The sequence below is a fragment of the Thermochaetoides thermophila genome, assembly GCF_000221225.1.
Source record: "Thermochaetoides thermophila DSM 1495 unplaced genomic scaffold scf7180000011822, whole genome shotgun sequence".
Classification (NCBI taxonomy): Eukaryota; Fungi; Ascomycota; class Sordariomycetes; order Sordariales; family Chaetomiaceae; genus Thermochaetoides; species Thermochaetoides thermophila.
This window is the reverse complement of record NW_006383038.1, coordinates 931784-958033: the sequence shown is the minus strand read 5'-3', so window position 1 is coordinate 958033 and position 26250 is coordinate 931784. Positions and strand designations below refer to the sequence as shown.

At 53.7% G+C, this 26250-nt stretch overlaps 8 protein-coding genes across 8 annotated transcripts in view; 3 read left to right on the top strand and 5 right to left on the bottom strand.

The window, feature by feature from the left end:
- Window positions 1-53: 53 nt before the first annotated feature.
- Window positions 54-1102, bottom strand: CTHT_0067070 (60S ribosomal protein uL10; the record flags this gene model as incomplete). The annotated part of the gene is made up of 3 exons (XM_006696937.1): window positions 54-60; window positions 117-874; window positions 929-1102. The coding sequence occupies 3 exons, from the start codon at window positions 1100-1102 to the stop codon at window positions 54-56; spliced, it is 939 nt and encodes a 312-aa protein (XP_006697000.1).
- Window positions 1103-1625: 523 nt separating this feature from the next.
- Window positions 1626-3251, top strand: CTHT_0067060 (tRNA methyltransferase-like protein; the record flags this gene model as incomplete). Its single annotated transcript, XM_006696936.1, has 3 exons — window positions 1626-2062; window positions 2118-2867; window positions 2921-3251. The coding sequence occupies 3 exons, from the start codon at window positions 1626-1628 to the stop codon at window positions 3249-3251; spliced, it is 1518 nt and encodes a 505-aa protein (XP_006696999.1).
- A 514-nt stretch (window positions 3252-3765) lies between these two features.
- Window positions 3766-4739, bottom strand: CTHT_0067050 (uncharacterized protein; the record flags this gene model as incomplete). The annotated part of the gene is made up of 2 exons (XM_006696935.1): window positions 3766-4632; window positions 4686-4739. The coding sequence occupies 2 exons, from the start codon at window positions 4737-4739 to the stop codon at window positions 3766-3768; spliced, it is 921 nt and encodes a 306-aa protein (XP_006696998.1).
- Window positions 4740-8489: 3750 nt separating this feature from the next.
- On the bottom strand, window positions 8490-9071 carry CTHT_0067040 (uncharacterized protein; the record flags this gene model as incomplete). Its single annotated transcript, XM_006696934.1, has 1 exon — window positions 8490-9071. One exon carries the CDS (start codon window positions 9069-9071, stop codon window positions 8490-8492), a length of 582 nt encoding a protein of 193 aa, XP_006696997.1.
- A 2282-nt stretch (window positions 9072-11353) lies between these two features.
- CTHT_0067030 (uncharacterized protein) lies at window positions 11354-16200 on the top strand (the record flags this gene model as incomplete). The annotated part of the gene is made up of 2 exons (XM_006696933.1): window positions 11354-12597; window positions 12675-16200. The coding sequence occupies 2 exons, from the start codon at window positions 11354-11356 to the stop codon at window positions 16198-16200; spliced, it is 4770 nt and encodes a 1589-aa protein (XP_006696996.1).
- Window positions 16201-18647: 2447 nt separating this feature from the next.
- CTHT_0067020 (uncharacterized protein) lies at window positions 18648-19432 on the bottom strand (the record flags this gene model as incomplete). Its single annotated transcript, XM_006696932.1, has 2 exons — window positions 18648-19252; window positions 19342-19432. 2 exons carry the CDS (start codon window positions 19430-19432, stop codon window positions 18648-18650), a joined length of 696 nt encoding a protein of 231 aa, XP_006696995.1.
- A 527-nt stretch (window positions 19433-19959) lies between these two features.
- On the bottom strand, window positions 19960-21070 carry CTHT_0067010 (uncharacterized protein; the record flags this gene model as incomplete). Its single annotated transcript, XM_006696931.1, has 3 exons — window positions 19960-20354; window positions 20412-20963; window positions 21016-21070. 3 exons carry the CDS (start codon window positions 21068-21070, stop codon window positions 19960-19962), a joined length of 1002 nt encoding a protein of 333 aa, XP_006696994.1.
- Window positions 21071-21991: 921 nt separating this feature from the next.
- The window catches only part of CTHT_0067000 (DNA polymerase alpha-associated DNA helicase-like protein), a gene marked incomplete at both ends in the record, with an annotated part of 5093 nt that continues 834 nt past the window's right edge, over window positions 21992-26250 (top strand). The window contains 6 exons of the mRNA XM_006696930.1: window positions 21992-22129; window positions 22578-23055; window positions 23921-23986; window positions 24271-24673; window positions 24756-24987; window positions 25143-26189. Of these exons, the coding sequence (XP_006696993.1) occupies window positions 21992-22129; window positions 22578-23055; window positions 23921-23986; window positions 24271-24673; window positions 24756-24987; window positions 25143-26189 (2364 nt within the window). The remainder of the gene's footprint in view (window positions 22130-22577; window positions 23056-23920; window positions 23987-24270; window positions 24674-24755; window positions 24988-25142; window positions 26190-26250) is intronic.

Genomic DNA, 26250 nt, shown 5'->3' with positions numbered 1-26250 from the left:
TTCTCCCAGACCAAACCCAGCGTTGCCAGCCCAACTCCATCTCCATGTTACATTTAATCGCTGTGGGACTTGTTAGCATTGCTCTCAGGGACCAGCAAAAAGCATGGGGGACATACAAGAGACCACCGAAGCCCTCATCGTCAGACTCCTCCTTCTCCGACTCCTCCTTCTTCTCCTCCTTCTTCTCCTCAACCGGGGCGGCAGCCGCGGCAGCCGGGGCAGCGACGGCGTAGGCCTCGGGGTTGGCGATGCGATCCTTGAGCTCCTCAATCTCAGGCCAGCTGTACTCGGTCTCAACCGCAACAGCAAGGACCTTCTTGTAGGAGTTGATGAGAGAGTGAATGACGGAGGGCAGGGTCGGGTAGTTGAGGGCCAGGGAGAGCGAGGCGACGGTGGTGATGGCCGAGGTGAAGGACTTGAGGAGCTGCTCCTCGCTCACGTCGAGTACGCTGGCGGGGAAGGTGTTGCCCTGGTCGTAGACCTGAGCAATGCCCATACCGTAGGTGAAGGGGGAGATGTTGAGCATGTTGAGCAGGGTAGCCTCGGAGGGGCCGACCTTGGCACCGGCCTCGACGAGCTTGATATCGGTGGTGATTTCAATGGTACCACGGGCGATCTTGGTGGGGATACCGAGGGCCTGGAAGAACGATGTCTTGCCGGGTTCCATGCCAGTATTGCCGGCGGGCACCCAGACGTCGACGGGGGCAATAGCACCGGCGCGGGCCGGGGCCTTGATCCGGTTGGACAGGATCTTCTCGCGAACCTCCTTCAGGTCACCGTTGGTAAAGACGAAGCCGACGTTGCCCTTGACGAAGGGCAGCAGGCGCTCGTACTCCGGGTGGTCGGGCATGAAGGTCTTGAGGGCACGGCGAACCTGGAGAGGGTTAGCAGGTCAATCAATCACACCGGAAGCGTATCTGATACATACCATGGTGTTCTTGCCCATCAGGACGACGCCCTGGCCGCGGAGGGCCTTACGAATCTCGTGCATCTGCTGCGACGAGACATTGTCGACGGAGACCACGAAAATGGACGGGTACTCCTCCAACAAGCCCTTCAGCTTGTCGAAGTAGCCGGCCTTGTTTCCAGATTTGCCCCCCATATCTTCTTTAGTATGAAGGCAGGATATTTAAGGGCGTTTACGTTGATTTTGCTTGTGGAAACTCGGTTGTGAGGTTCGCGATGTATGAGAAAAGTTCCAAAAGCAAACCGGCTCCCGGATTTTCGCACAATTGCTCGCTGCAGCTGTGGAGGGTGCTGATCGCTAGGGCTTCGGTGGCTGGCCAATCATGGTCCTTATTCTGCCCCACTCTGCCTACATTTGGCGGGGTGCCAATGGTACGTACCTTTCTGAGGCGTCGGCAAGCCACTTGTGGCTGGGCAAGAAATTGCTTCCGCGCAACTTCATCTCACTCATCAACACTTGAGTTGCGAAGCTGAAAGCCATCAATAGTGTCCAATCTGGTAGGTACAATTTGCAATGCTTCCATTCTGGATAGCTCACTCATACATTCAGAAATCGAGAAATCAAGGTCGCTTTTTTAAAAAGAGTCCGAGCTCAAAATTGAGCTCTCAATTGAAGTCATCGCCAACATCATCGTCCTCATCAACGGACCAATTGAAACATGGCTGCCGTGGACGTCCCCTATCATCTCGTCAAAGCCTGTCGTGGCATCATCTTTGCCGCCCGTGGCAGCGACATACATTCTTTTAACTCCTCTTTTGAGCACATCTCAACGTGGAAGTACCCTTCTGCCAAGGGTGAGACTCAATCTGAGGCCCAGTCGTCTCCAGCTCCTGAGGGCCCGCCGGCCAAGCGCAGAAAACTTGAGGAGGGAGAAGAGCCTGCATCGAATGGACGAGAAGCTAGCTCTGCCAATGTCAATGGTCAGGGGAAGCCCAAGGGCTGGCAGGACTCCAACCCAGCGCTTGAGACGCCCTGGATCCAGGGGTTGTACATCACCTCAGACGGCCATCACGTCGTGGCCATCACCAACTCCGACAAGACCATCTGGGTATTTGAGCATGACGGCGCCGGCAATCTGAAGCAGCTGAGCCAAAGGTAGGCATCCTCTTCTCCCACAGAACCAATAAGCTAGGTAATGCTAACATCTCAGACCAATGCCAAAACGCCCCTGCGCCCTCGCCATTATGCCCGACGACCGCGTCCTTCTCTCAGCCGACAAGTTCGGCGACGTCTACGCCCTCCCGCTCACCCCATCTGACCACCTGCCGATCCCCTCCCAGCACACTCTCATCTCCCGCAGCGTCACCCCCGGCACTCCCTCTACGACCGGCGGCTCAACCCCGATCCCCCGTCTCAAAGCCGACGAAACGGTTGTCCACACCAAGCGCAACCTCAAGGCCCTCGAGAACCAGAAAAAGGCCGCCCTCGAGCGCAAGCAGCCCATTGCGCAGGACAACCGCCCGCAGTTCGAGCATGCATTGTTGTTGGGCCATGTGTCGATGTTGACAGCCATCTGCGTCGCGCAGGCGACTTCGCCTGTGGACGGCAAGACGAGGACGTACATCCTGACGGGCGATCGGGACGAGCATATCCGTGTGTCGCGGGGCGCGCTAGCGCAGGCACATGTTATTGAGGGGTTTTGCATGGGGCATGAGGAGTTTGTGAGCCGGTTGTGTATGGTCAAGCCGGCGAGTGGGCAGGGGAATGATGTGCTAGTTTCAGGTGGCGGTGATGATGACTTGTATTCGTGGGATTTGGTGCATAATAAGCTGGTTGGCAAGGCACCGTTGCTGCCCAGGGTGCAGGAGGTTGTTGGGGAGGAGGCGAATAAGTTAGCTGTGACGAGGATCGTGGCACAAAAGGATGAGAAGGGAAGTTGGGTGTGGGTTATTTGCGAGCGGTAAGTTCTTCGTTTTGGCGTATGGGAGCAGTCCATGCTAACGGTTGATACAGCGTCCCTGCGCTCTTCCGCTACCAGCTTCAGGAAGACAGCACCCTGCGGCACAGCGAGACTATCAAGATCCCTGGTAACCCGTTGGATGTTGCGATCTTAGGCACCTCATCCTCAACCCGGTTACTGGTTGCTATGGAGCCAAGTGAACAAGGCTTTTCATCCCTACTGGTAGTTGAGAAGGCTTCTGAAGGAGAAACAGACTGGAAGCAGACTCCAGTCCCAAATCTGCCCGAGGGTTCGGCTCCTGGTGGTGTTAAAATTGGCGCTGAAGAACTGCGCAAGATCTTATACACAACCGAGAGCTTGCGCAAGCTGACAGACTTTGATTAGCTGATGTTGATCAGAAGGACAAAAGCCAGAGTATATGTAGCAACAGAGGGAAAAAAAGAAAAAAAAGTTTGTCATCTTTTATTCGCTTCACATTTATGCTAGATGTAAAATTTGACCGCTTCTTAGGAGCGAAAGATGACCGACTCTGATCAGCCGATTGACTTTGTGTGAGAGCAAAGACTAAGCACCTATAAAATATATATGTACATTCAGATAAACCTTGCTTGATCTTTTGTGTTTTTTTTTTTTTTTTTGTATCAGATCATAGGATCAGAAGATCAACAAGATCGACTTTGACCAGACAACCAACTGGATTGAGTTATCAAAGAGCGGAGTACATATAACAAAGGGAAATCCAGACAACTTCAGTTCACTTTGCATTTCATTCACCATCTGATTGATCCACAGGAACATCGTGACCTAAAATATCATCAAGCGCCATTTTATTTCAGCATGTCCATTCTACATGCTTCCGTCCCTCCTACCATTGGTGGCATCACGAATTATACCTAAGTCAGTGCTTGAACCCAATGACCAACCACGCCGCATCCCCATCCTTGAACCACACATGTCTCTCGCAAAACTCCCAAGCTGCCTTCAAGCTCCTTTCCACACACTCTGCTGCCTCACGCAACTCCTTGAACGGCTGCATCTGCTGCCTAATCTTCACAATCCCCTGATGAATAATCTCCTCATCCATCCCGACCCGCTCCATCTCCAGCAACTCGCACAAATTGCTAACATCCACCCCCTCTGCCTCATTCACCCTAACCCCCATAATTATTCCCGACTGCAGGTACTCCCTCGTGCCCTCCATCACACCCAGCATCTGATCGATCTCTTCCTTGGTACACTCTACGCCCACCTGGATCGCCTGCAGCGTGTCGCGTGCAATCGCCCCCTCCCAGCCCGCGCTCAACAGCTCCTCAATGATCAGCACAAAGGCAAATGTCTGATTCGGTTCGTCCATCCCATTATTATCACCTGCATGCTGCAAATGCTGGAAGTGTGTTGCAAACTTGCGCAGGTCAGTCAGAAGCTTCACCAGCAGGCGGCCGTACTCTTGCTCCAGCTGGGCTAGGTGCTTGCAGAGGTTGGACCAGTGTGCGCGCAGGTTGAGTTCGGTGTGGTCTGTGGAGAGGGAGAAAGGTTCGCAGAGGTAGTCGATGCCTGTGTGCTCAGCCTGGGGATCTTGGATAGTGACTGTGGGGAGGACGTGGCGTAGGCGATAGAGAAGGAAAGTTACGTGGATGGTGCGGCCCCCAATGAGAGCAAGAATACGGTTGGCACCAAAGTAAGCGAGAAGATCGATGTTCTCGAGGGCGCGGATGCGCGTCCAGTAGGGGGAGCCTTTCCAAAGGGGACCGTAGAGTTCTCCATCCTGGTGGTGAGGTAAGTCTCACTCTTCTCAATGTTTAAGTCGTTCTAACTAACCTTGCGGTCCTTGCCCTCCCCCTTATCCCCCTTAACGGGGTTGTTGGCCGCCATCTCTACTTCTTGGTGCCGACAGCCTCAGGCACTGTATTTTTCTTTTACTGTCAGTTAGGAAATAGAAGAGGGAAGAGCAAAAACCAGCCGGCAAAGGCTGAATTGTAGGCATGCTGGCTGCACACGCGCGGTGCGCATGCGGCCCCGGGGTTGGGCTCGGCATTGTGATGGGGATGGGTGCATTGTGCAGTCACACTCAGCATACCTGTGGGCTACCCGGCCCGGCTTTGATATTGGACTCGAGGCGGGCACAGCCGGTGAGGTGCTTGATGGAGCATGCGGCGGAAGCAGTCAGGCGAAAGTGGCTATTCACCACTAATTTGACTCTAGTTCTGACTTTTGTATCTGCGCCTCACCAAAGAGTCCATGTTCCTCCAATTTATCTGCCCAACTCTCACATTGCAGTGTCTCCTGAATTCTTTCCATAATAGCTGTCTGCCAAAAGCCCATCCGGCATAGCAACTTCAGTGTCTCATTTAGCTTAACAAGTGCATCATATGTGGTTGAATCACAATCCAGTATTTCAACTCCAGTCTTAGGTAACACCGCTGCACCGATCATAGTGTTAAATGCCGTCCATGTCACCGTACGATGGTGCCGGCTTCCGGAAGGTTGCCTACATCACCTGGGATCTGTGTGCTGGTGAGCTGGTAAATTCTCTGCATCTGAACGTCATTCTAGACAGCCTCAACAAGGTAGTTAACACCATGTGGTGGGTTGACTCAATCCAACTGAAGGTGCGCATCAAAGCCGCTTCAATCACCGTGGCCATGTATGAAGGAAGACAGGCACTTCATGCCGGCGAGGAGGAGCCTCATAATGCTGAACCTGGCTATCAAGCCCAGCTCAATGAGGCATGTGGGCCTTTAAACTAGTTTTATGAATCTCAGCAACTGTCATGTTTTTCTTTGCCTCTTCCATAACTTCAGAAGAAGGCTGGTGGATTCAGCAGCCGGCACGGTCCGACCCTAACCCTAGCACTACCCCACATTCCTCCTTGGGGATGACACTGTACGCTCATTGGTCACAATCAAGCGCCTCCAAAACTTTATTTTGACCTCTCTCTCAAAGTCTCTCCAGGACAGGAGCTTGCTCGTGGGTTCACTGTCAATAAACCTTGTTTGGATGGTTGGAAAAGCTATGTAAGACATGTTTGAGGTGCATCAAAATGTAGTATTGTTCTCACAATGTCAGGAGACCAAATGTACTGATGACATCGTTGGCATCCGTTCCTCTCAGTCTATCACATGGTACGTGAAAGGGTAGATATATCATAGTGTTTTGTTTCTAGATAGATGTAACTGTTCAAGATCGGGAACTGCGGTCTGCAAGCGAACCATTCAACATTGTGATGCCTTGACACACTCATGGCCTTGTCATCTTACCCTTCAAAATAAATCTGCATTACCTGATGGTTCTGCTATACTGCTGTGCACGCTCTAGCTATGCTTATCAGATATTTCACTGGAATCGAAAGACACCAGATTTGGGTATCCTGGTATAAAGCTGATTGTAGTGACAATCAAAAGCACCCAGGGGAACAGATACAGCATTGTTAGGTCTCCGTGTGAACACTATCAAGAAAGATCAGGATGGACCTCGCTTTATTCTGTTTTTATCTGGATGTCTCAGGACGACAAGACCCTGAAGCAAATTCTCGAATGCTATGATAGGAGAGTAGGGGTCCCTTTGATGAATATTAGGAAACGTCTCGAGAATTGGCTTAAATAATCGGAACGAGTGGAAACCCTAAGTTAGTCATTCCTTGACGGAATGTTTCATGCCAGTGAGTCAACTTGAGCCAATGTGAAGGGGGATATGGAAGGGTTTTTTTTTCAGCTTACGGTTCTGATTTTGTACCTCTCACCTTCCCTTACCAAACTAGTTCCTCCTCTTCGTTGATCTCGTTGTGAGAGATCCAATCGAGAGCAAACGCAATCTAGAGAGGGGACATGAAAGCCTCTACAGTGAGATTGACCAGCCCTGCAGGAAGACACATCCGCCCTCGAGAAGGCAGGCAGCATTGGTGTCGGGGCCTTGTGCTGACCCTTGGGATTGACAGTGCCCTGGGTGATGTTCTCATTCTTTTGGTCGCTACTGCCCTCCTGGCTGGGACTGTCTCAATCTGGGTGACCAGGGCAAGAGGCCATGTTCTTCTTAACGCCCTACTGCTGTGCTTCGCCCTAGGGAGGTCAGCTGACAGAGGCCGAGTCCAGTTTATCAGAGGACCCTGCCGAGGTCAGTAGTCGTCGGATCAGGCTTATCGGATGTTCTCAAACCAGAGTTGTCTGTCTTCGGCCGGCAAGTACTCCATGACACTAGCGAGGAAATTTCTCTTATTCTTCGGATCTGCATCCTCCGCCAAGAGAAGAAGATGCAGGCTCAATAATTGAGCCTTCGTTAAGAGACTAACTAACCCTGATCGGATCATTGACACCATCAGTATCTGTCATATCCAGCTCTGGATTGTATGACATGAACTTATCAATGAAATCTTGAATCTGTGTCACCAGGAATGACTCACCAATGGTGAATCTCAGGTGTTGTGGCTCAAGACTTGGTAGACGGAAAATATTGCTTGGTTGTGCGATTGTGAATGCCTGGTAAAGAATTCTGCAGAGGCTTTCTGGTCTTTTGTGAGTCAGGGTCCCAGTCAACAGCTTACATCGAGATTTTGCTTCGCTGGTAAGTTGTCATTGCCTATCCCGCAAGCTCTACTGGCTCCCCCTGAGACGCTTTGGCCAGACGCTTCAACTAGTTGAGAGAAGAGAGAACCATCATAAGCCCCGCTTCCCCCTTTATTCTACGTGCGTTTCCATTGATTCCTTGAACTACCCCGCGTACAATGCGATCTATGTTTCCCTTTTTCTGTTCGTGATCTGGGTAAGTTTTATACACCAGCCAGGCAATTCAGCTAGTTTTGTGCACATCACAGTTGCTGGTTTTTATATATTTTTGACTTAGGCCCCTTTCCCCTTGGCATTTTTTCTCGATCCCATCGCTGTTGTGTTCTACGCGCATATCGTGACTTGATTGTTCCTACTGGTCAATCATCCTTCTTGTCTCGGTCAGGCACTGCCACCAACTCGATGTATATTAATGGTCCCTGCTTTTTTTGTTCATTTCCTCGTTGCTCACACCACGATATGTGATTGTCAGTTAACTCTTTTTGATCAATTGTGTCGTGGTCAAGCACTTCAACCAATTCCCCATATGTCACCACGCCTGCTTTTTTTCTCTTTATATTTTTATCGTTCTTTGTCTACCTCGCGGTCTGATCTCTCCTATTTCCTGCGTGAACATCGCGATCTACCTTTGTCATCTGTTGCCCTGGTCACGTCTCGTGCTCCGTCCAAGCACTTTCCCCCAACTGTCTGCGCCATGTCTCTGCTTTTTTTTCCCTCCTTTTTCCCCTCTTCCTTCAGCGATCACATTGTGATTCTGCGCAACCTCCAGCACATCGCAATCCCGATCCCACGTCTTGGTGAGCTGATTCTGCGCGGACATCTTGGTCAATGCCTATTTATTCGCAATTCCAACCGCTCTCTCCTTTTGCTATGTATTGCTAGTCATCCAAGGTTTCTTTTTTTTTTCCCCTCTTTTTGAACCTGTCCAGCTTTTCTCTTCCTAACAGAATGGCTGCTGCATCAACAAGTCTCAAAACGGCTTCAAGCTGACCAACATGGCAGCCCCTATCAGAGTCTGATTGTGTGGTCTGCATGGAGCAATGGCGGGTACGCTTCCCGTAAGTCAAACTTGACCCCTCTCTGCCAGTTGATGGATGATGGATGAAAAGTCGACCACAAAGGCAGCTAGCTGACCCAAAACCCTTAGTGCGTCATCTGCCACGAGGGCTACGACCCCTCCGACCTCGCCCTCAACGTCTGCCCCAAGAACCATCACTGGTGCCGGGGCTGCCTCAAGATCGTTGTATATGTCGCGTGCCACAACGTGACGGACGGAGCGGTCTTCCCACCCAGGTGTTGCGGGGAGCCCGTGCTCCATTTCCGGAATGGCGGCGACGTCGATCCTCAGCTGGACCCTGTGGCCGTCGAGGCAGAGAGGCGCGTGCTGGAGAAGCTCGACGCAGAGGGACGCGCCGCTTAGGAAGAGGCCGTCCAACGTCGCCGCGAAATCGTGGCCCCTCGGCTCGAGGACATCTTGCCAGATTTGGATCTTGTGAGGACCGCGCAGCGGAGTAAGAATAAGGAGAGGATATACCAGTTTTGTCCGCGGTGCAAGAGGCTCATGACGCGCAGCGAGGGCTGCAACCATATCACGTGAGTTATCTCTCTCTGAGCTGGCGGACTGATGGACCTCTTCCGTAGTCATTGGCACTTGCTTGACGTTGAAATTCGTTTGCTTCTTCTTCGTTTCTCTCGTTGACAATTTCCCTTCTCACTCAATTTTTCTTTGTCTCAGTTTGCTGACTTCAGCAGCTGTGTATGTGGACACGAGTTCTGCATAATTTGCGCCGGCCCCTGGGTCCCTCTCGACCCCAACGACCCAGAACTGTACTGCCATAATGGTGACCGGGACGCAGACAAGCACGAACTGAAGATCCCCGCCGAGGTGGAGAGGCTTCTCGAGAAGGAAAGGCAGCGGGTGATCCGGCGGGTGAGTATCCCAACCCTCGCCCTAATAACTGGCTGTAGCCCTTGGCAACGATGATGACTGACCACGGGCGTTGTGCCCTGCAGGCTGAAGAGAAGGCTCCCGGAGAGGTGGTGTGCACCCACCCGCCAACGTTTGAGCAGCGCATCCGGCTCCGGCACGCCCAGGTGCCAATCGGCAACAAGTGTGAGCTCTGCGGCACGGAGCTGCGGCACTTTGCCATCAAGTGCATCTGGTGCCGGCAGGTGTGCTGCGCCAACTGCCGGGACCGTCTGCGGGCGGGGACGTTCTTTGCTTGAAGAACGCAACGACCGCCAGAGGGGGCCGACGGATGCTCACGCTCCCTATGGCTGCCGCCTTTATGACCGATGTCCAGCTTGAGCGAGAACAAGTCGTCTAATTACATCAGATGAGTGAGACTGAGGGAAGATAAAGTTATGGGAATTGGGATCACACGGTCAGTCGGGGACAGAACACATCGGTCACCTCGAAAAGTTTAATTTTTTTTTAAAAAAAAACATAGCTGAGTCTAACTAAGGCTGTTTTTTTTTGAAGCTTTTTACAAGTACCCAATACGGGAGAAGAATTGGAAATAATGGCGGGAATGAGCATAACAATCAGCAAGCCTGGGCAAGATATCACGCTACATGGTAGCAGGGCCCGATTGTAAAGTAGTATTGAACGTGACAATTGTCTTACTGGAGAGGTAAGTACAGCGGCATCCTGCGTGTCTCATTGTGTCTCAGGCGACGAAACCGACGATGCTCATGGGCGTCGAGACCTCGAGTTCGAATCCCAGCCGCAAGCTCGCAGCTCCAGATCAGCAGATCTCACCCGGATGATGTGGTCAAAGCTCCTGGGGCAGCTCGTGGTGGGATGTGGCCCCTGCGTCAAGCCCTCTACCCTCCGTTTGCCCCACAGAAAATTTTGATTTTGTTATAGGGAAACATCATTTCCACGAAAACTTCCGATTCCATGGATTTCGTTAGCTCAAGTTATAGAATTGAAGCATGTTTAGCAATAAATTGAAGGAAAACAAAATAAAAGTTCCCTTCCTTTGGTCCTCGGTCAACTTCTGGTCAAACATGAAGCCAGCTGCTGCAGAGCGGGGCTTGTAAGGGCACCCCACGCTGCCTGCGGCGACCAGGGTGTCGGCAAAACGCCGGATGCCAAGAAGGCGGCTGCAGAGAGAGCTTTTGGCGTCTTGGGTCTTGGGTCTTGGCCCTTGGGCAGTCCACTTCAACTTCGCGTCACATCGAGACAAGGCGCATGCGACCGCGCCAGCTGCCTCATCACCGCGAGGCATCGAAACCACCTTTGCGCGAGTGTTTGATCAGACGGTGCTCCAATCGGTCTGGCGCACCGCTGCATCTCGTCTGTTGAGCCGCACGCTGCCCGGCTCTAGGGGCCCTGGGGCAGGCGGCGCACATCAGGTTTTGCGTGAGGGACTGTGAGCAGACCGGTCTCCTCCCACACACCACCTCCTCGCTTTCTTCCTATCCCATCTCCTCCTATCGAGTCAACACGCCTTGTCGACTTGCCGCAGCTTCGTCGGCCTATTCTCGTCCTCCGTCCGCGACTGCGCACGCGTACCCTGCTGCTACTGTGGTTATTGTGCCCGCTGTCCATTCTGCGCGCAGCTCGTTGCTATTGTTCCCCCCCCCCCTTCCCCCGACTTTTTACCACCAGTTCCTCGACGACCAGTTTTTATCCTTCTCCCACGAAGAATTTCTTCCAGCTGCCTATTGTGTCGCTTGCACATGCAACTCGAACACGTCAGCTGCGAAGACACGAATATCCAGATCGCGTTTTCTTCCTGCGCGCCCATTCTGTTTCCCGCGATTTTTACCTTGCAATTGCAATGATCCTGTGAGCTCGCGCAACTAACTAACGAGCCTTTCTCTCTTGAGCACTCGTTTTCCAATAATCCAAGTACCACAAATCGCACCTCTCGGCGATCTTGCGACCGTCCAATTCCATTCGCAATGCACACAGTCACAATGCCCGCTCCGATCGAGAACGAGATCAACGAGCCTGCTGCCCTCGAGTGGCCGCAGGGCGCCGAGCCCTTCGTCGTCATCAAGCAAGAAGTCGAGCTCGATGTTGATCTCGCTAAGAAGCAGATCAGCGGTGTTTCGACACTCTGGATATTCCCTCTGCTGCCCGATATGGAGGAAATCTCTCTGGATGCGCGCAACTGCGAAATCGACCTCGGGAACGTTACTGTCGACGGCGTTAAGACCCAGGCGACTTTTTCTGATCCCTACGACCTTATGCAGACCCCGTCCCAGTGGCAGATCGGTGCCACTCAGCATCACATCCTCAAGAAGCGTATGGCGTCGCTGCGCCCGATCAAGCGTCCCGAAGTTCCCAACTTGGACCGGGTCTCCCAGCCCTGTTCCGTTCCTTGCGACGGCGCTCTAAAAATCTCGCTGCGCCCTGAGGGCATGAACAAGGATGAGCCGCGCCGTATCTTGAAGATAAAGACTTTGAAGGTCGGCCAGGACTCGCTGCTGGACGCACCCGATCCCAATGATAAAAATGGGCTTAAGATCTCCATTCCCTTTCGCTCTAAGCACATCAGGGATGGGATTCACTTTGTTGGCTGCGACGAAGGCGATCAGAGATATCCCCACGTCTACACTCGCCACTCTCTCGAGCCCGGCACGGCTTGCTGCATTTTCCCGTGTGTCGACGACCCTGCGTCTCGTCATCCGTGGAAGATCTCGATAAAGTGCCCCAGGACCCTGGGCGATGCATTCCCTCGCTCCGGCGAGAATACCATCTACCTTGCCGACGAAGAGCGACTGCTCGATCTGACTGTCATCTGCTCTGGCAACCTGATCGGCGAGCAGATCGATCCGATTGACAACCACAAGAAGATTATGACGTTCGAGTCCCAGCTTACGGCGGCTCAGCACATTGCCTTTGCAATCGGTCCCTTCGAACACATCGACCTTTGGTCCGAATTCCGGACAGAGGAGGCGGATGAGAAGCTTGGTGTTAACGCCGCTAAGATCCACGCATACTGCCTTCCCAGACGCGCTGATGAAGTTCGCCATACCTGTGCGCCCATCGTCAGGGCTGCCGACTTTTTCGCCCCAGAGTTTGGGCGCTACCCCTACGACAGCTACAAGATCTGCTTCGTCGACGACATGGTCTCGGATACCGTGACCGCGACTTCCATGTCTCTTTGCAGCAACCGGCTGCTCTATACCGAGGATCTCATGACCCCGAGATCGAGGTGACCAGGAAGCTGGTGCATGCTCTGGCGTGCCAGTACTTCGGCATCCACATTGTCCCTAACAAACGCACGGATAGCTGGCTGGTTGTTGGCATCCAGTGGTTCATGACCGACCTCTTCATGCGCAGCCTCTGCGGTAACAACTGGTACCGTTTTCACATCAAGACCCTTTCCGACAGGCTTGTCGAGGTCGACGTTCACCGCCCCTCCCTCCATGACCTCGGCGAGTACCTCCACGTTGGCGACTTTGAGCTTGAGTTCATGTCGCTCAAGGCACCCCTGGTCCTGTTTATTCTGGACCAGCGCATGTCCAAGATCCCCGGCTCATCGGGCATCGTCCGGGTCATTTCGCAGCTTGTTTCTAATGCAAACATCAACACGACCATCGAGACGACCTCCCTTTCTGAAGCCGATTTCCGCAAGGCCTGTGAGAAGAAGAGCCAGTACCGTCCGGATGAGCTCTGGGAGCAGTGGGTTCATGGCGCCGGGTGCCCCAAGCTCTCGGTTAAGCAGCGGTTCAATAAGAAGAACCTGAATGTTGATATAACGATCACCCAGGTTCAGGCCAAGGATTCCTCTCAGCCCAAGGCGATTACCAAGGATGTCTTTCAACGCGAACTTTTCGAGGAGGTTCATGAGGTGTGGGCCGGGCCGGTGCCCAAGTACTTTACGGGCCCGATTACCATCCGAGTTCACGAAGCCGACGGCACACCTTATGAACACTACCTTTCCATATCGGACAAGGACAAGGGCCACACCCAGCTCCAGATTGCTTACAACACCAAGTACAAGCGTATGAAGCGTACGAAAAAGGCCATCATGGCCGCCGCTGCCGCCAGCACGGGCGACAAGCACGACATCCAAGAGGATGATATTGTTTATTTCAACATGCTCGGTGACGTGCTCATGTCGCCCCAGGACGCCATCGACTGGGGCCTGCAAGACTGGTCCGAGAGCGTCCAGCAGCAGATGGATCAAGAGTCGTACGAGTGGATTCGTTTCGACTGCAACTTCGAGTGGCTCTGCGCCTTGCATAGCGACATGCCCGGGTACATGTACTCGGCTCAGCTGCAACAGGACCGCGACGTGGTCGCTCACCAAGACGCCATGCTGTTCTTCTCCAAGCAGCGTCACCATGCAGTTACTTCTACTATCGATGTCCGCACCGTCATGGATCGGCGCTACTTCTACGGCATTCGCGTCATGGCTGCCCATGATCTGACGAAGCAGGCCAACCCGGACCTCAACTGCATCGGAAAGGCGCATCTCATCCTCCTCTACCGCCACTTTTTCTGTGACAAGGTTATCGGTAAGAACGGCCAAGTCACTTACCCGCCCGCGCCGAACGATTTCTACGACAAGGCCCAGTACGAGGTGCAGTGCGCGATTCCGCAGGCCATTGCACGGATCAGAGAGAACGGCTTCTGCCCTCGTGACGCGCGCCGCTTCCTGTTGGACCTGCTCGTCCTCAACGCCGAGACCGAGGGCGAATACTCTGACCACTTCTACATCTGTAAGCTGCTGCAGGCCCTGACAACTTCCATCATCCCTGAGAAGTATACCGGCGAGACGGACCTTCTTTCGTCGCTTAGGTCGGACGATCCCGTCGAAAGCGAGCTCAAGGACTTCATCAAGGCTGTGCTCGACGAGATCGAGAAGTATCGCCGCAAAGATGAGTGGGAGTTGACGTGGCACAACATCTGGACCACCACCACGCTCGACTGCAAGATGCGCCTGATGAAGGCCCGCGTGATCCCCGTCGAGCCGATCGAGTTTGTCAGGTACCTGCAGGACGAGAACCTCGATCTCATCCGCATCAAGGCCCACGAATGCCTCGTCGAGCTCGGCTTGCTGGCCAGGCCCTGCATCCTGAGGCTGTTCCTTGCCGACATGACGTCCTGTCCCTCTCCTTTCGTTCGCGACCGTCTCTTCAAGATATTTTGCCGAGGTCTCGCCGCCATTGCCCTCGGAGAGAGTTCCATCTCCCAGCCTCGCCAAGAAGATGTGGTCAAGCACGACGACGGCGACCTGATCCTCGAAGCCGGCGAGAGCGAGATCCGCCAGCGCAAGCTTGACGCCACGCGCAACCAGAGCATCCAGCAAACCATCGCCGCGCTCAAGGACGAGCTCAAAGACAACATGGAGCTGCAGGATGCCATGTGGAAGGCGATCGAGTCGCCGTGGCTCAGCGCCCGCGAAAAGCACCAGCTTCTCACCGTCTGCTCGGCCATGTGGGAGCCGGATGACTCGCTCCTCATGACCTTCAACTACCCTAAGATCTGGAAGTGCACGCGCGAAGTGGTGGTCAACGGTAAGGCCGGGGTTAATAGGAAATCGTGCATTGTGCGCTTCACCACGCATTATCGGACGGAGCCGAGGAACAAGCGGCCGTTTGATTTTATTTCCTCTGGTTCAGTGGCTGGGCAGCCTTCGGCGGCGGATAACAAGCCCCCGGAGCCGAAGCGTATCAGGATCTCTAGGCCGTCTATCAGCTTACCGTCGGGCAGCGTACCTCCTACCCCGTCAACCGCCCAACGCAAGGACTCCATCTCGGTCAGCATCATTCGCCCTGCGCCCCCTCCCACACCCACAGCCGGCACCCCCGCCGACTCTATTGCTGTCCAGCCCCTTCAACGCGTCTCATCAGCCCCGCTGGCAGCTTCTCCCCCGCCAATGTCATCTGGTCCATCCCTGCCCCCCAAACAGACTGTCAAACTTTCCGTCAGCGGCGCGGGCAGTATCAGCAGCGAGCAGAAAACCCCCAAAGCGTCCTCCTCATCCACGTCCACATCCAAAAAGCGCAAAAGCGACGACGCCGACGCCCCGTCTACTACCGGGTCGACGTTTCAAAGTCGCTCGACGAAGAAGGCGCGCACTGCTAGTGCTTCCGTTGCACTTGAGAATGGCGCCGGCACAATCACAGCAAACGGTGGTGGTGGGCCGGCAAGACCGAGAAGGGTTGTCACGGTGCCATTTAAGGCGTGGCATCGTCTACCGGAGAGGATTTACGGTGCTATCGCGGCCGAGCGGAGAGCTCTCTCGTTGGGGAGTGGCGTGAAGCCGCCGCTGTCGAGGAGTAATACAGAGTCTGGGTCGGGGACAGGGGCTCCATCAAGGAGGATTACGCTTCCCACTTCCAAGCCCTCTTCTTCTTCCACCGCTGGGACTGGTGCGCAGCGCGCTGCGTCAGGGGAGGGGTCTTCCTCTTCTTATGCTGCTGGAAGGACGGCGCTGCCATCATCAGCACCCGGCGGCTCAAGCTCATCATTGGCTGGATCGTCTGGCTCAACACAGGGAGCCGCAAGTCAGAGCCAGAATGCCGGTGCTGGGAATAATGGCAATGGTATCACGGTGAAGAAGGCGAGGAAACCTTTACCTACGGCTGCGCCTAAGGATAGGGATCATTCTCTGCATGGAAATACACCACAACAGCAACATGGGCATGGCTCGTCGCGTCAGGAGCCGTTGTCGAGTGCCGGCGCTGGAACAACAAATGCAGGGCTAGGGTCCAGTGGTTCAGGGACGGGGGGTTTGCAGCAACAGAAGAAGGTGATTAAGCTGAAGTTGAAAGTTCCTGGACCTTCGGGGACTGGGGGGAAGTGAAGTTCAGGCGCAAGAAGGTTTGGAGAAATTTGATCTGAAAGGGAGATTTCGTCACATGACTTGGGCTTTTAGCAAGTCCATAGGGGGCACAGCATGTCTTAAAGGATGATGAGGTGAAGGTTGAAGGTGGCATGTGATGTGATGGCGATTAGCCAGAGCCACACACAGCACAGCAGGACACGGAAAAAGGCAAGGCAAGGACATGGAAGAGAAGAGAAGCGGACTAGCCTGGAACTTGGAGATTCAAAAAGGGTATGCAAAACAAAAAAAAAAAAACAAACAAGCAACCTGTGCTAAGACTAGTGTAATTTTCTGCTTGATTGATTGATTGGTTGGTTGGTCGGAACGGATGGATGGATGGATGGATGGAGCTCGGTCGGGAGGGTTTTCTCAAGCCGATCAGGTATTAAAGGATGGGATACCTTACTTAGTTTCAGTTCAGCATGCATGGCGGCTGGCAGGCGGCATGGAGTTTGGGGGTTTATCATCACAATCTTCATATAAGTTTTGTTTTTTTTTTTTTTTTTTTCCCTTTCGTTCCCCCTGCTTCCCTGTTACCAATTCCCATTCCCTCATACATATGGTTTTTACTTACTTACAGTTTCTTCATCCTTGAGTGGTTTGCTTCGAAAGTTAATACCTTTCTTCACGTGGGTTGCGGTTTGTGAGTGTTTCTCGTCTCTTGTCTGCGGGTTAGTCAAAGGGGGAAGGGTAAGGAAGGAAAAATAAAAAAGCGGAATCACCATATCACATGAGCGGTTACAGGTGCCTAGTTGAGGTAACGGTAGTTAGGGAAATGAGTATCGACATGTGTGTGGGTTAAGATGGTGCCTATTTACCTACGAGGTAATTTGGACTTGGTTTATTGAGTGATGATGTGTAAAGTGATTATCATATATGCCAACAACATAAAGTAGGCTATTTTTTTTTTTTTCGCAGTAGAGGTCGCTCCACATGTTGATGAGTTCCTCTTGTCATACATCAATGTCTCTTCGAGGTCTTCCGTTCTCTCACTCTGTCTTTTCCACTCTAAGTTTGTGGCTAAGCCTCACTAAAGCACATGTCTGCCGATCCGTCGTTGCTTGAAGGCACTCATCTATATAGGTTTTTTTTACTTCGCTCCTCTCATTCCTTTGAATAGTTTCATATGATTGCCAGCACAATACTCCTACCTGCTGGCTGGCGCACGCGCAGTGTTCCCTCAACTCTTCTCCCAAGTCTCCAGTTCCTCAGGTTTCTTTCTTCCAGCGTTCCTCATTTGCTCTCTCTCAAAGTGCTATATGTTCGAAAGAGGCTACTACAGCTGGCCTCATTGAGCTTCATTTGTGCGAAAATATGACCGCTGAAGACATCGTAGACTTCAACAACGAAAACACCCTTTCTACTGCACGTTCCGCGCCGTCGATTGCCAGCGTTGGCACCTGCCAAATGCTCTTCATGATGCCTATCATTCTATTTACGTCCATCCAACAACTGACACTCAATGGTATTAACTCCAACTTCGTCGGAGTTGATCATTCAAAAAAAAAAGACGTCGTAAGAACGACGATAATTAGCGGGAGACTTTTGAAATGTTTGTTTAAAAAGGTAGAGGAGGACACGACAACGGAAGAAGACGAGACGAACAAGGGGGAAGCAAGCCATGCGCCGTCCAACCCTGTCTGGCCGGCTCGCGTATTCATCACCGCGTTGCTCGAGATCGTGAACGTGGTGACAGAGTGCGAGTCTCCTCTCCCGGCGGGCGCTCGCAACACCAGCCAGCCCTAGTAGTTCGCTATGGCGGCGCTAATACATCGCCTTTACACAAGCGAACGAATGTTGACCAACCTCCACGCGTCAAGTCGAGATGCGCATGAGCAGATTGTCGACATCATTTGCGCATATTGACAGAGCCGGTCAGAAGGCCAAGGGGGGCTCAGAAGCTGGACCCGAGCCCCCGTACTCGACTCACTCCGGACTTCGAGGCGAAGTATCGTACGGCTTAACAAGCAATTGGAAGTCGGTAAGTTGCCGCGGAACGATCAGGTGTGCTGAGGATATCATCATTAGCAGGTATGGTGTATAATGGTTCGATGGGGTCAAGATACATAGGGCCTAATGTTAATACTTCAGTTTCGTTTTGCAATGACTTACTCTCTCTTAAGCTAACGTGACGAGTTCCCCAAGATGTATTCAGAGGGGGAGGGGGAGGGGGAGGGGGGAGAGGAAGCATGGAGTATTTTGTGCCGTCGAAATACTGTCTTGTTCCCATCCGAGAAGCAATCGTCTGCCAGCCGTTGTGCTCGTTGAAATATATGTCTTATACTCTTTCATCTCAATTACCTACCCAGCTACAGCACGTCCATACAAACCCTACCAACCAGCCTATCATCCCGGATCCAAACCATTTTAGAACCAAAAACAGCTCTCCTTTCCATGTCAACGTCAATTTCCCCTCGAATAATCATTCAATTCTTCTTCTTCGCCACGGCCGCCGCACCACTCCCCCTCCGCTCCCCGGCCTCCTTCTCCGCCTTGGCAACCTCCTCGGCCTCTTTCCTCTCCGCATACCACTGCCCCGCCTGCAGCACCAATACACCCACCAGTACCAACGCCAAGATAACATGACTGGCACTCAGCACGCGTAGACTGTCCTCCCTCCCCAACACCACCTCCCCCGTAAGGACACCCTCATAAACCCCCGCCCCTCCAGCGCCATTCCGTCGATTCCCAGAACTACCAGCGGCCATCCCCCCGGGTTGACTCGCGGCCCTCATGCCCGTGACGATATTGCTCAGGTACACGCCGCAGCCGATGACATAGAGGATGAGCGAGCCGCCGTCGAAGAGGACGTTGGCTTCGCTCGGGCGAAAGAGTTTCGTGAAGAAGCCGAGGAAGCCCAGGAAGACGATGATGTGCAGCATGCGGGAGATGAGCGGGGGCGAGTGGTAGACTTGGCGAAGGTGGGACTCCATGTGGTCGAGGAACTCGGGGGTTACGGGGGCGGAGGTCCAGAGCAGGGGGAAGTCATAGGGGAAAGAGGCGAAGAGGATGCCGAGGAAGAAGCAGGTTGCTGGTGCGGAGGTTAGCATACGGAGAGTCGGTTAGGCAGAAGAAGGGGTTTCAAAAGGGGGGGGGGGAGGTGGGGGTTTGTTAGCTTACGCCCGATGATCAGGAAGGTAGCGAAGGAACCGGAGCCCCGGTAGTCTTTGGACCGGGTTGTCTTGTCCCAGTCCACCCACTTGGTCGGCATTTTGGTGACAGGTGGTTTTCAAGCAACGGTCGTTGAAAAAGGTGAACTCGGTCGCGGAAATGGGTCGCTGTGCGTCGAGAACGCGCGGTGTAGGGGAGCCGAGTGGTCGGCAGCTTCGGGCCAAGGAAGTGGGTTGAGTCGACCGATCGGTGATTCGCGATGTGTATGGAGGTGTAAATGCGGCGGGGGTGCCACAAAAAAAAATCCCAGAATGTTGTCAGATTGAGGTGCTGGCGTGGGAGAATATAGGGCCTGGCAACCTGAAGAAAGTTGAAGCTGAAAGCTGGGCGCAGCTCCAAAACGCGGGCAGGCCAAGATTTGCCGATCCTCGCACTGTGTACAACACTTTGCGGGTTTACAGTAGAACACAGTGTGAAGAACGGGATCCCTGACTTCGAAGTCTCTTGGCTGACTTCATTGTTCAGGTTCTGTAACACTCTTCTCACTCTGCGACTCCCATAGGTAACTAACAATAAACTCTTTGGAAAACGTCTATTCATTCGCCATGAAGGTTCCCGGCCAACCCCTCAAACGCTATTATCCAAGACCTCCATCCCATGCTTATGATACCTCTCCCCCACAACCGGGAAACCCTTTCTGATCCGCTCAATCTCGGCCATATCCTCCTCACTCAGCTCCACTACCGTTGAATTCTCGCGGATCCTCTCCGGGGATGATGCGCCTGGAATCGGAATAATACGTGGCATGCCTGGACGTTTCGACAGCGCCAGCAACCAGCCGATGGCGACTTGCGCAGGCGTGCATCCCTTGCGCGCGGCCAGCTTTTCGACTTCGTGAACCAGCTCTAGGTTCTTCTCGAAGGCTCCCGGCTGGAAGCGTGGGAGCAGCTTGCGGAAGTCGCCTTCGGGGATGTCGTCAGGGGATTTGAGCTTGCCTGTGAGGAAGCCTCGGCCCAGGGGTGCTATCTGGGTGTTAGTTTTGCCTGGTTGATTTCAAAGGGGGGGCGAAATGGGCTTACAGTAAGCCAGAATGGGGATATCCAACTCAGCGCATGCCTCCGCAAGCCCATTCTCCAGCGGACTTGTCTCCCACAGCGACAGCTCAACCTCAACAGACTCGATCTTCGCCAGCTTGGCTGCCCTTCTCAGCGTCGCGGCACTGACCTCACTCAGCGAGATCCCCCCGACCAGCCCAGAATCAACCTGCTCTTTCAACGCAGCGATCGTCGTCTCAATTTCCACATTCGGATCCTTCCTCGCCGGCTCGAACTGATGAATCTTGCCCTTCCCGCCAAGCATGCGCACGCAGTTGTCCACGCTGGCCTTCACGCCCTCGGGCGTCCCGTCGGGTGCGAAGGAGGGGAGCTTGATGCAGCCTTTGACGTTGAGCACGAACTTGTCGGCATCCTCGGGGTACTTCTCGAGGTATTTGTTGAGGAGGGTCAGGGAGTTGTTGTCGGGAGGCCCGTAAAACTCGCCGCCGTTAAAGTAGTTACAGCCGGCGGCGAGGGCGGCTTTGATGGCGGCGAAGGCTTGGTCGTCAGGGAGGGGATCGGTACGCCAGGTGAGGCCTGGGTGATTTAGTAAGATGAGTTTCGTGAGGGGAGTAAAGGGAAAACTAACCCATCAGGCCGTAGCCGATGTCGCCGACTTGCTTGCCGTGGATCGCGTGAACCATGGTGTGTATAAGTGCTGTTTCAAGCTGTATTCGTGATGTCTCTGGTGAGATGTAAGAGCAGTTTGTTCTTCGTTTCGTTGTTGAGTATCGCGAAGGATATCTGCGAACACAAACTATATGTTTTCTGGTATTTTATATCGGTGATGTTCTCCTGGATATCAACCTCGGGCAACCCAGTCTCTCTCACGTCGCACACGCCCGCAGATAACCGGCCAGGGTTGGGATTCCGGGGATAAGAGGTGATTGCGGATTTAAACAAAGATGAGGGGATCCAGAAGCTTGTCAGATGACGTCGTTTCTTCTTTCAGCCTGGAAGGTGATACAGAAGTCCCTCGAAGAAGGTTTTATTCAGCATCGATCTATCACTAAACACGTCGTAGTCACGTCCATAAGCTTCTACAGTTGAACGATGCCCCCCTCTTGGCCTGGCGGGGGGATGGAGGGGGGGGGATGGAGGGGCAGCACAGTGTCTGGGCTCCTTCTTGGCGAACTGCGGATCAGCCCAGCCATTGGCCAATCAAATCTCACAATCTTCATGATGGGTTACCATGCACTGTGCAAGCACATGATGCGCAACTCGACGCGGCGGGCAAACCCGTCTTTTGGTCTCAAGTCGCCGCCGTCGATCAAAAGCCAAGAGTTCGAAGGCGAGCTTTTGGCCTCTTTATCTCTTATTGGCCTGCCGGCCATAGATCCTCCACTCCAGACGATATGTGTTTTTATTTTCATCGCATCGTCGCAATCAGCAGGCGTCCTGACGCCACCGATGCCCAGTCGCGCGCCAATAGCTACGATACGTACACACGGCTATGACGCAACCTGTGACCCTGCTGCAGCAGAGAAAACCGGTAGAGCTGCAAGAGACTGATAGACACGGTTACGGTTTAATACATATCTCGTGCCGCCCGGCGCTTAGACATCATGACCAACACCACCACTACGACCACGAGCCCCCGAGACCTGAACACGTCGCGATCGTCGACATCCCTCAGCCCTCAATCGACGGGACGGCTGCCAAAGCACCAGTCCAGTCGCGACCGCATTGAGCAAATCCTCGAGGTTAGCTGCGCCCGTTGACATCGCTGTCCTCCATACATACTGGTTGTCATGAGCCTACTGTGAGCAGGGATTGCTCGCTCGCCTTCCCCACTGCTGGAGGAGTTCACAAGCTTTTTCTCTTCATTGCATATATACCTTGCTGCTCCAGCTCAAGTAGCCAGCCAACGTCGTCGCGGGGCGTGATCATTAAACAACACGCAGTTTTTTTTTTTTCGTGTCCTGTACTCTGCCCTGTGCCCTCTTCCGTCCCGTTTCTGAACCCCCCAGACGACCCTTCACCTTTATCGCATAGCCATGGACCGCATCGCCACAGCTATCTTTGGTCCTGCCGCACACGACGTCTTCACCTCTTCACGAAGTGTTTGTGTCTTCTTATATCTTCTCTCCTTGCTCACAGCCCCTCAGCTGCCCCGCGAGAACAGAAAGCTAACCACCCCACTTACAACAGGGAGCCCGTGAGCGCGCCGAATCCCTCGACCAGACCGACCCTGGCAGCATCAACCCCGGGCTACGGCCGCTGCTGGCCAGCTCGCCGTCACCACACACCGCACTTCCCCCCGACCTTGACGATAGCCACCATGGCGGCGGTTATGCCAGTGAATCGATCGTCACGACGCAGCCGACCAGACAGCCCAGTTTGAACTACCTCAGCACAGCGCAGACAGCACCCAACTCGACGAGACGGAGATCAATCCAACCAAAAAAGTCCTTTACTACCGCCGGCGTCGAGAGGCAGGACCAGGCGCCGTCGCAGCCACTTGTAGCGTCAGGGGCAGCTGGTTGTGATAGCGGGGATAGCCAGTCGATGAGGGGGAGCACAAATACCGGGCAGAAGGAAGAGTCGCGGTGGAAGAGGACGCTGCGGTATTTTAAGAGCATCGAGCTGGAGAATAAAGGGAGTGTGGCGAGGGACCATCTGGCGTTGGGTGCGTTCCCCTACTTACGACCATCCTCTAGAGGGAGTAGCTAACCGCCGGCTGTAGAACGCACATTCCTAGCTTGGCTGCGAACCTCCCTAGCCTTTGCGTCCATCGGCATAGCGATTACACAGCTCTTTCGGTTAAACACGTCGCTGGAGGGTGATTCCAAGCGGGCCGAGTCACTACGGCACTTGGGGAAGCCGCTTGGTACCATATTCTTGGCGATTAGTATCTTGATTTTGTTACTAGGGTATAACCGGTACCTGCAGGGCCAGTACTGGGTTATTCGGGGGAAGTTCCCTGCTAGTCGGGGGACGATTATATTGGTTGCTTTTATCGCGTTTGCGGTCACGCTGGCGAGCTTGATTGTTATACTTGCTTTACAGAGTCCGTAGGGGGGGCACGCAGTGTACGATATAGTGTAAGTAGAAAGAAGAGGTAAGGCGTGAGGTATGGAGGGGCTGGGTTTGGTGCATGATTTGGACGGTTAGATATAGGAACGCAATTGGATTTAGAGCAATAAAGATGTCAATTACACAGTATTGAGCCATTGAAATGCTCTCCGTGGTTTTTGTTTATTTTTTTTTTTGGGACCCATTGCGCAACCCATTTGCTGCCTGGGCCTGGGGACTTGCTGTTGCGTTCCTTTTCCTTGTCCAAGTCCAATCGCAACCTGAAATCATAAATCATCTGCCCCGCCCCCACATCAAACAAACTGCAACAACTTTCGCTCAACATCTCAACTAGTTCTCACTCAAGAACGGGTTTACGGCAATCGCTTGCGTAGTAGAAACAAACACCTTGCCGCAGCACAACATGCCGTCAATCGATATTCCCTCATTTGCCCAGACCCAGCTGTCTCTTCTGGCAGCTGAGGTCCAAGCTGAGATTGAGGAGTCATCAGCGCTCGTGTCGCTGCACTCACCTTCTGCTCTGCGTATGTACATCGCTCTGCTCATTTCATGATGTATCAAGCTCCATTGCACACGCGATGTAAGCCAGGCATATAGTTAGCCCGCTTAAGCGGGCGTATTCCGGGCTACCAGCGTCTTTTGTCGCCAGTTCATTCGGGGCACTACTCGTCCTCACCCTTATCCTCGTAATTCCCCCTTTTATACAAATTAACATACTACCTCCCTCCCTCACCCCTGAACTCAACCTAGCTCTACCCCTTCCTTCCTCTTCCGTCACACCATTAGATCCCCTGCTAACCTGTCCCAGAACGTGCCGGCGTAGCCCTGACCAACCTAACCATCCTCTCCCAACGCACCGGCCTCGGCGGAAAAACCGTCCTCGAGCTCGGCCCCGACCCCGCCTTCACCATTTCCACCTCCGAACTTCCCGAGCACGCCATCCGCGTGGGTGATATCGTCCTTGTCTCGGAGCTGCACGCCCAGAGTGGGATCAAGACTACCAAGAGGGGGAAGACCAAGGGGCTTGCGGGGGGCGATGGGGGTTCCGGAGGGGGTGAAAAGCAGACGGGAGTGAAGGGGGTTGTGACGAAGGTCGGGAAGGGGACGGTGTGTGTGGCGGTCGAGGAGGAGGATGCTGAACGCGGGGAGGAGAGGATTCCCGAGGGGAGGTGTTGGATTGTTAAGGTGGCGGATGATGTTACTTATCGGAGGTGAGCTTACTGTTCGGGGCATCTCCTCGGGGATTGTGACATGTTCTGCGTGAGATGGGGAAGAGATACTGACGGCAGGCAGGATGTCCCAAACGATGGATAAGCTGGCTAAGATGAGCGAAGCGGAGTACACGCCCTTCATAAGGGTGCTATTTGGGCTGTCCTCGCCGTCGCCAGTGCCTGAGGATCTGTCGAAGGATCCGGAGGTGGGCAATATTGAGTGGTTCGACAAGACGCTGAATGATAGTCAGAAGGATGCCATTCGGTTTGCGCTGGCGTCTAAGGAGATTGCTCTCATCCACGGCCCCCCAGGGGTAAGTCCTCAGCCCCATTCTCCTTCTTTATATATATATATATATATATATATATATATATATATTCCCCCTTTTCATCCTCTATATCACTCAGAGGAATTACATCCCCCTTTACAGCTATCAAGGGACCATCCCCCCTGACGTCTACACAACAGACAGGCAAAACTCACACCCTAATCGAACTGATCCTTCAACTCCTCTCCCGCAACCTCCGTATCCTCGTCTGCGGTCCCTCCAACATCTCCGTCGACAACATCGTCGAGCGCCTAGCCCCGCACCAAATCCCGCTCATCCGCCTCGGCCACCCCGCCCGCCTGCTCCCCTCCATCCTCCCCTACTCTCTCGACATCCTCACCCGCACCTCCGACGCCAGCGCCATCGTGCAGGACATCCGCTCCGAGATGGATACCCTGCAGTCCTCGATCCGCAAGACGCGCTCGGGACGAGAACGCAGGGCGATCTATGCGCAGCTGAAGGATCTAAGAAAGGAGTATCGCGAGCGGGAGAGGAGGTGCGTGGATGAACTGATAAAGGGGAGTAAAGTCGTGCTGGCGACGCTGCATGGAGCCGGGGGGTTTCAACTCAGGCAGGAACAGTTTGATGTGGTGATCATCGATGAGGCGAGTCAAGCTCTCGAGGCGCAGTGTTGGGTTGCGCTACTGGCGGCGAAGAAGGCGGTTTGTGCGGGGGATCATTTGCAGTTGCCGCCGACGATTAAGAGTCTTAACTCTTCGAAGGGGGCATCTGCGAAAAAGGGGGGTCCGTCGCTCGAGACGACGCTTTTTGATCGGTTGCTGGCACTACATGGCTCGGGGATCAAGAGGATGCTTACGACGCAGTACCGCATGCACGAGAAGATCATGCGGTTCCCTTCTGACGAACTTTACGATGGCAAGCTCGTTGCGGCCCCCCGAGTTGGGGACAGGCTACTCAAGGACCTACCTTATGGCGTGGAGGAGACGGATGAGACGACAGAGCCGCTCATCTTCATTGACACGCAGGGTGGTGACTTCCCGGAGAAAAATGAAGACGACAGTGACCAGCAGGACGGCAGCAAAAAGAAGTTGACCAAGGGCATGATCTACAGCGAGAGCAAGAGCAATGAGATGGAGGCTGCGCTGGTCAGGCAGCACGTGAGGAAGCTGGTTGAGGCAGGCGTCAAGGCGGAGGATATCGCGGTTGTAACGCCATACAATGCGCAGGTGAGTTTACGAAGTGGTTTGACTCTTACTTGTCCTTGTCTCTCTCTCTTTTCTCTCTCTC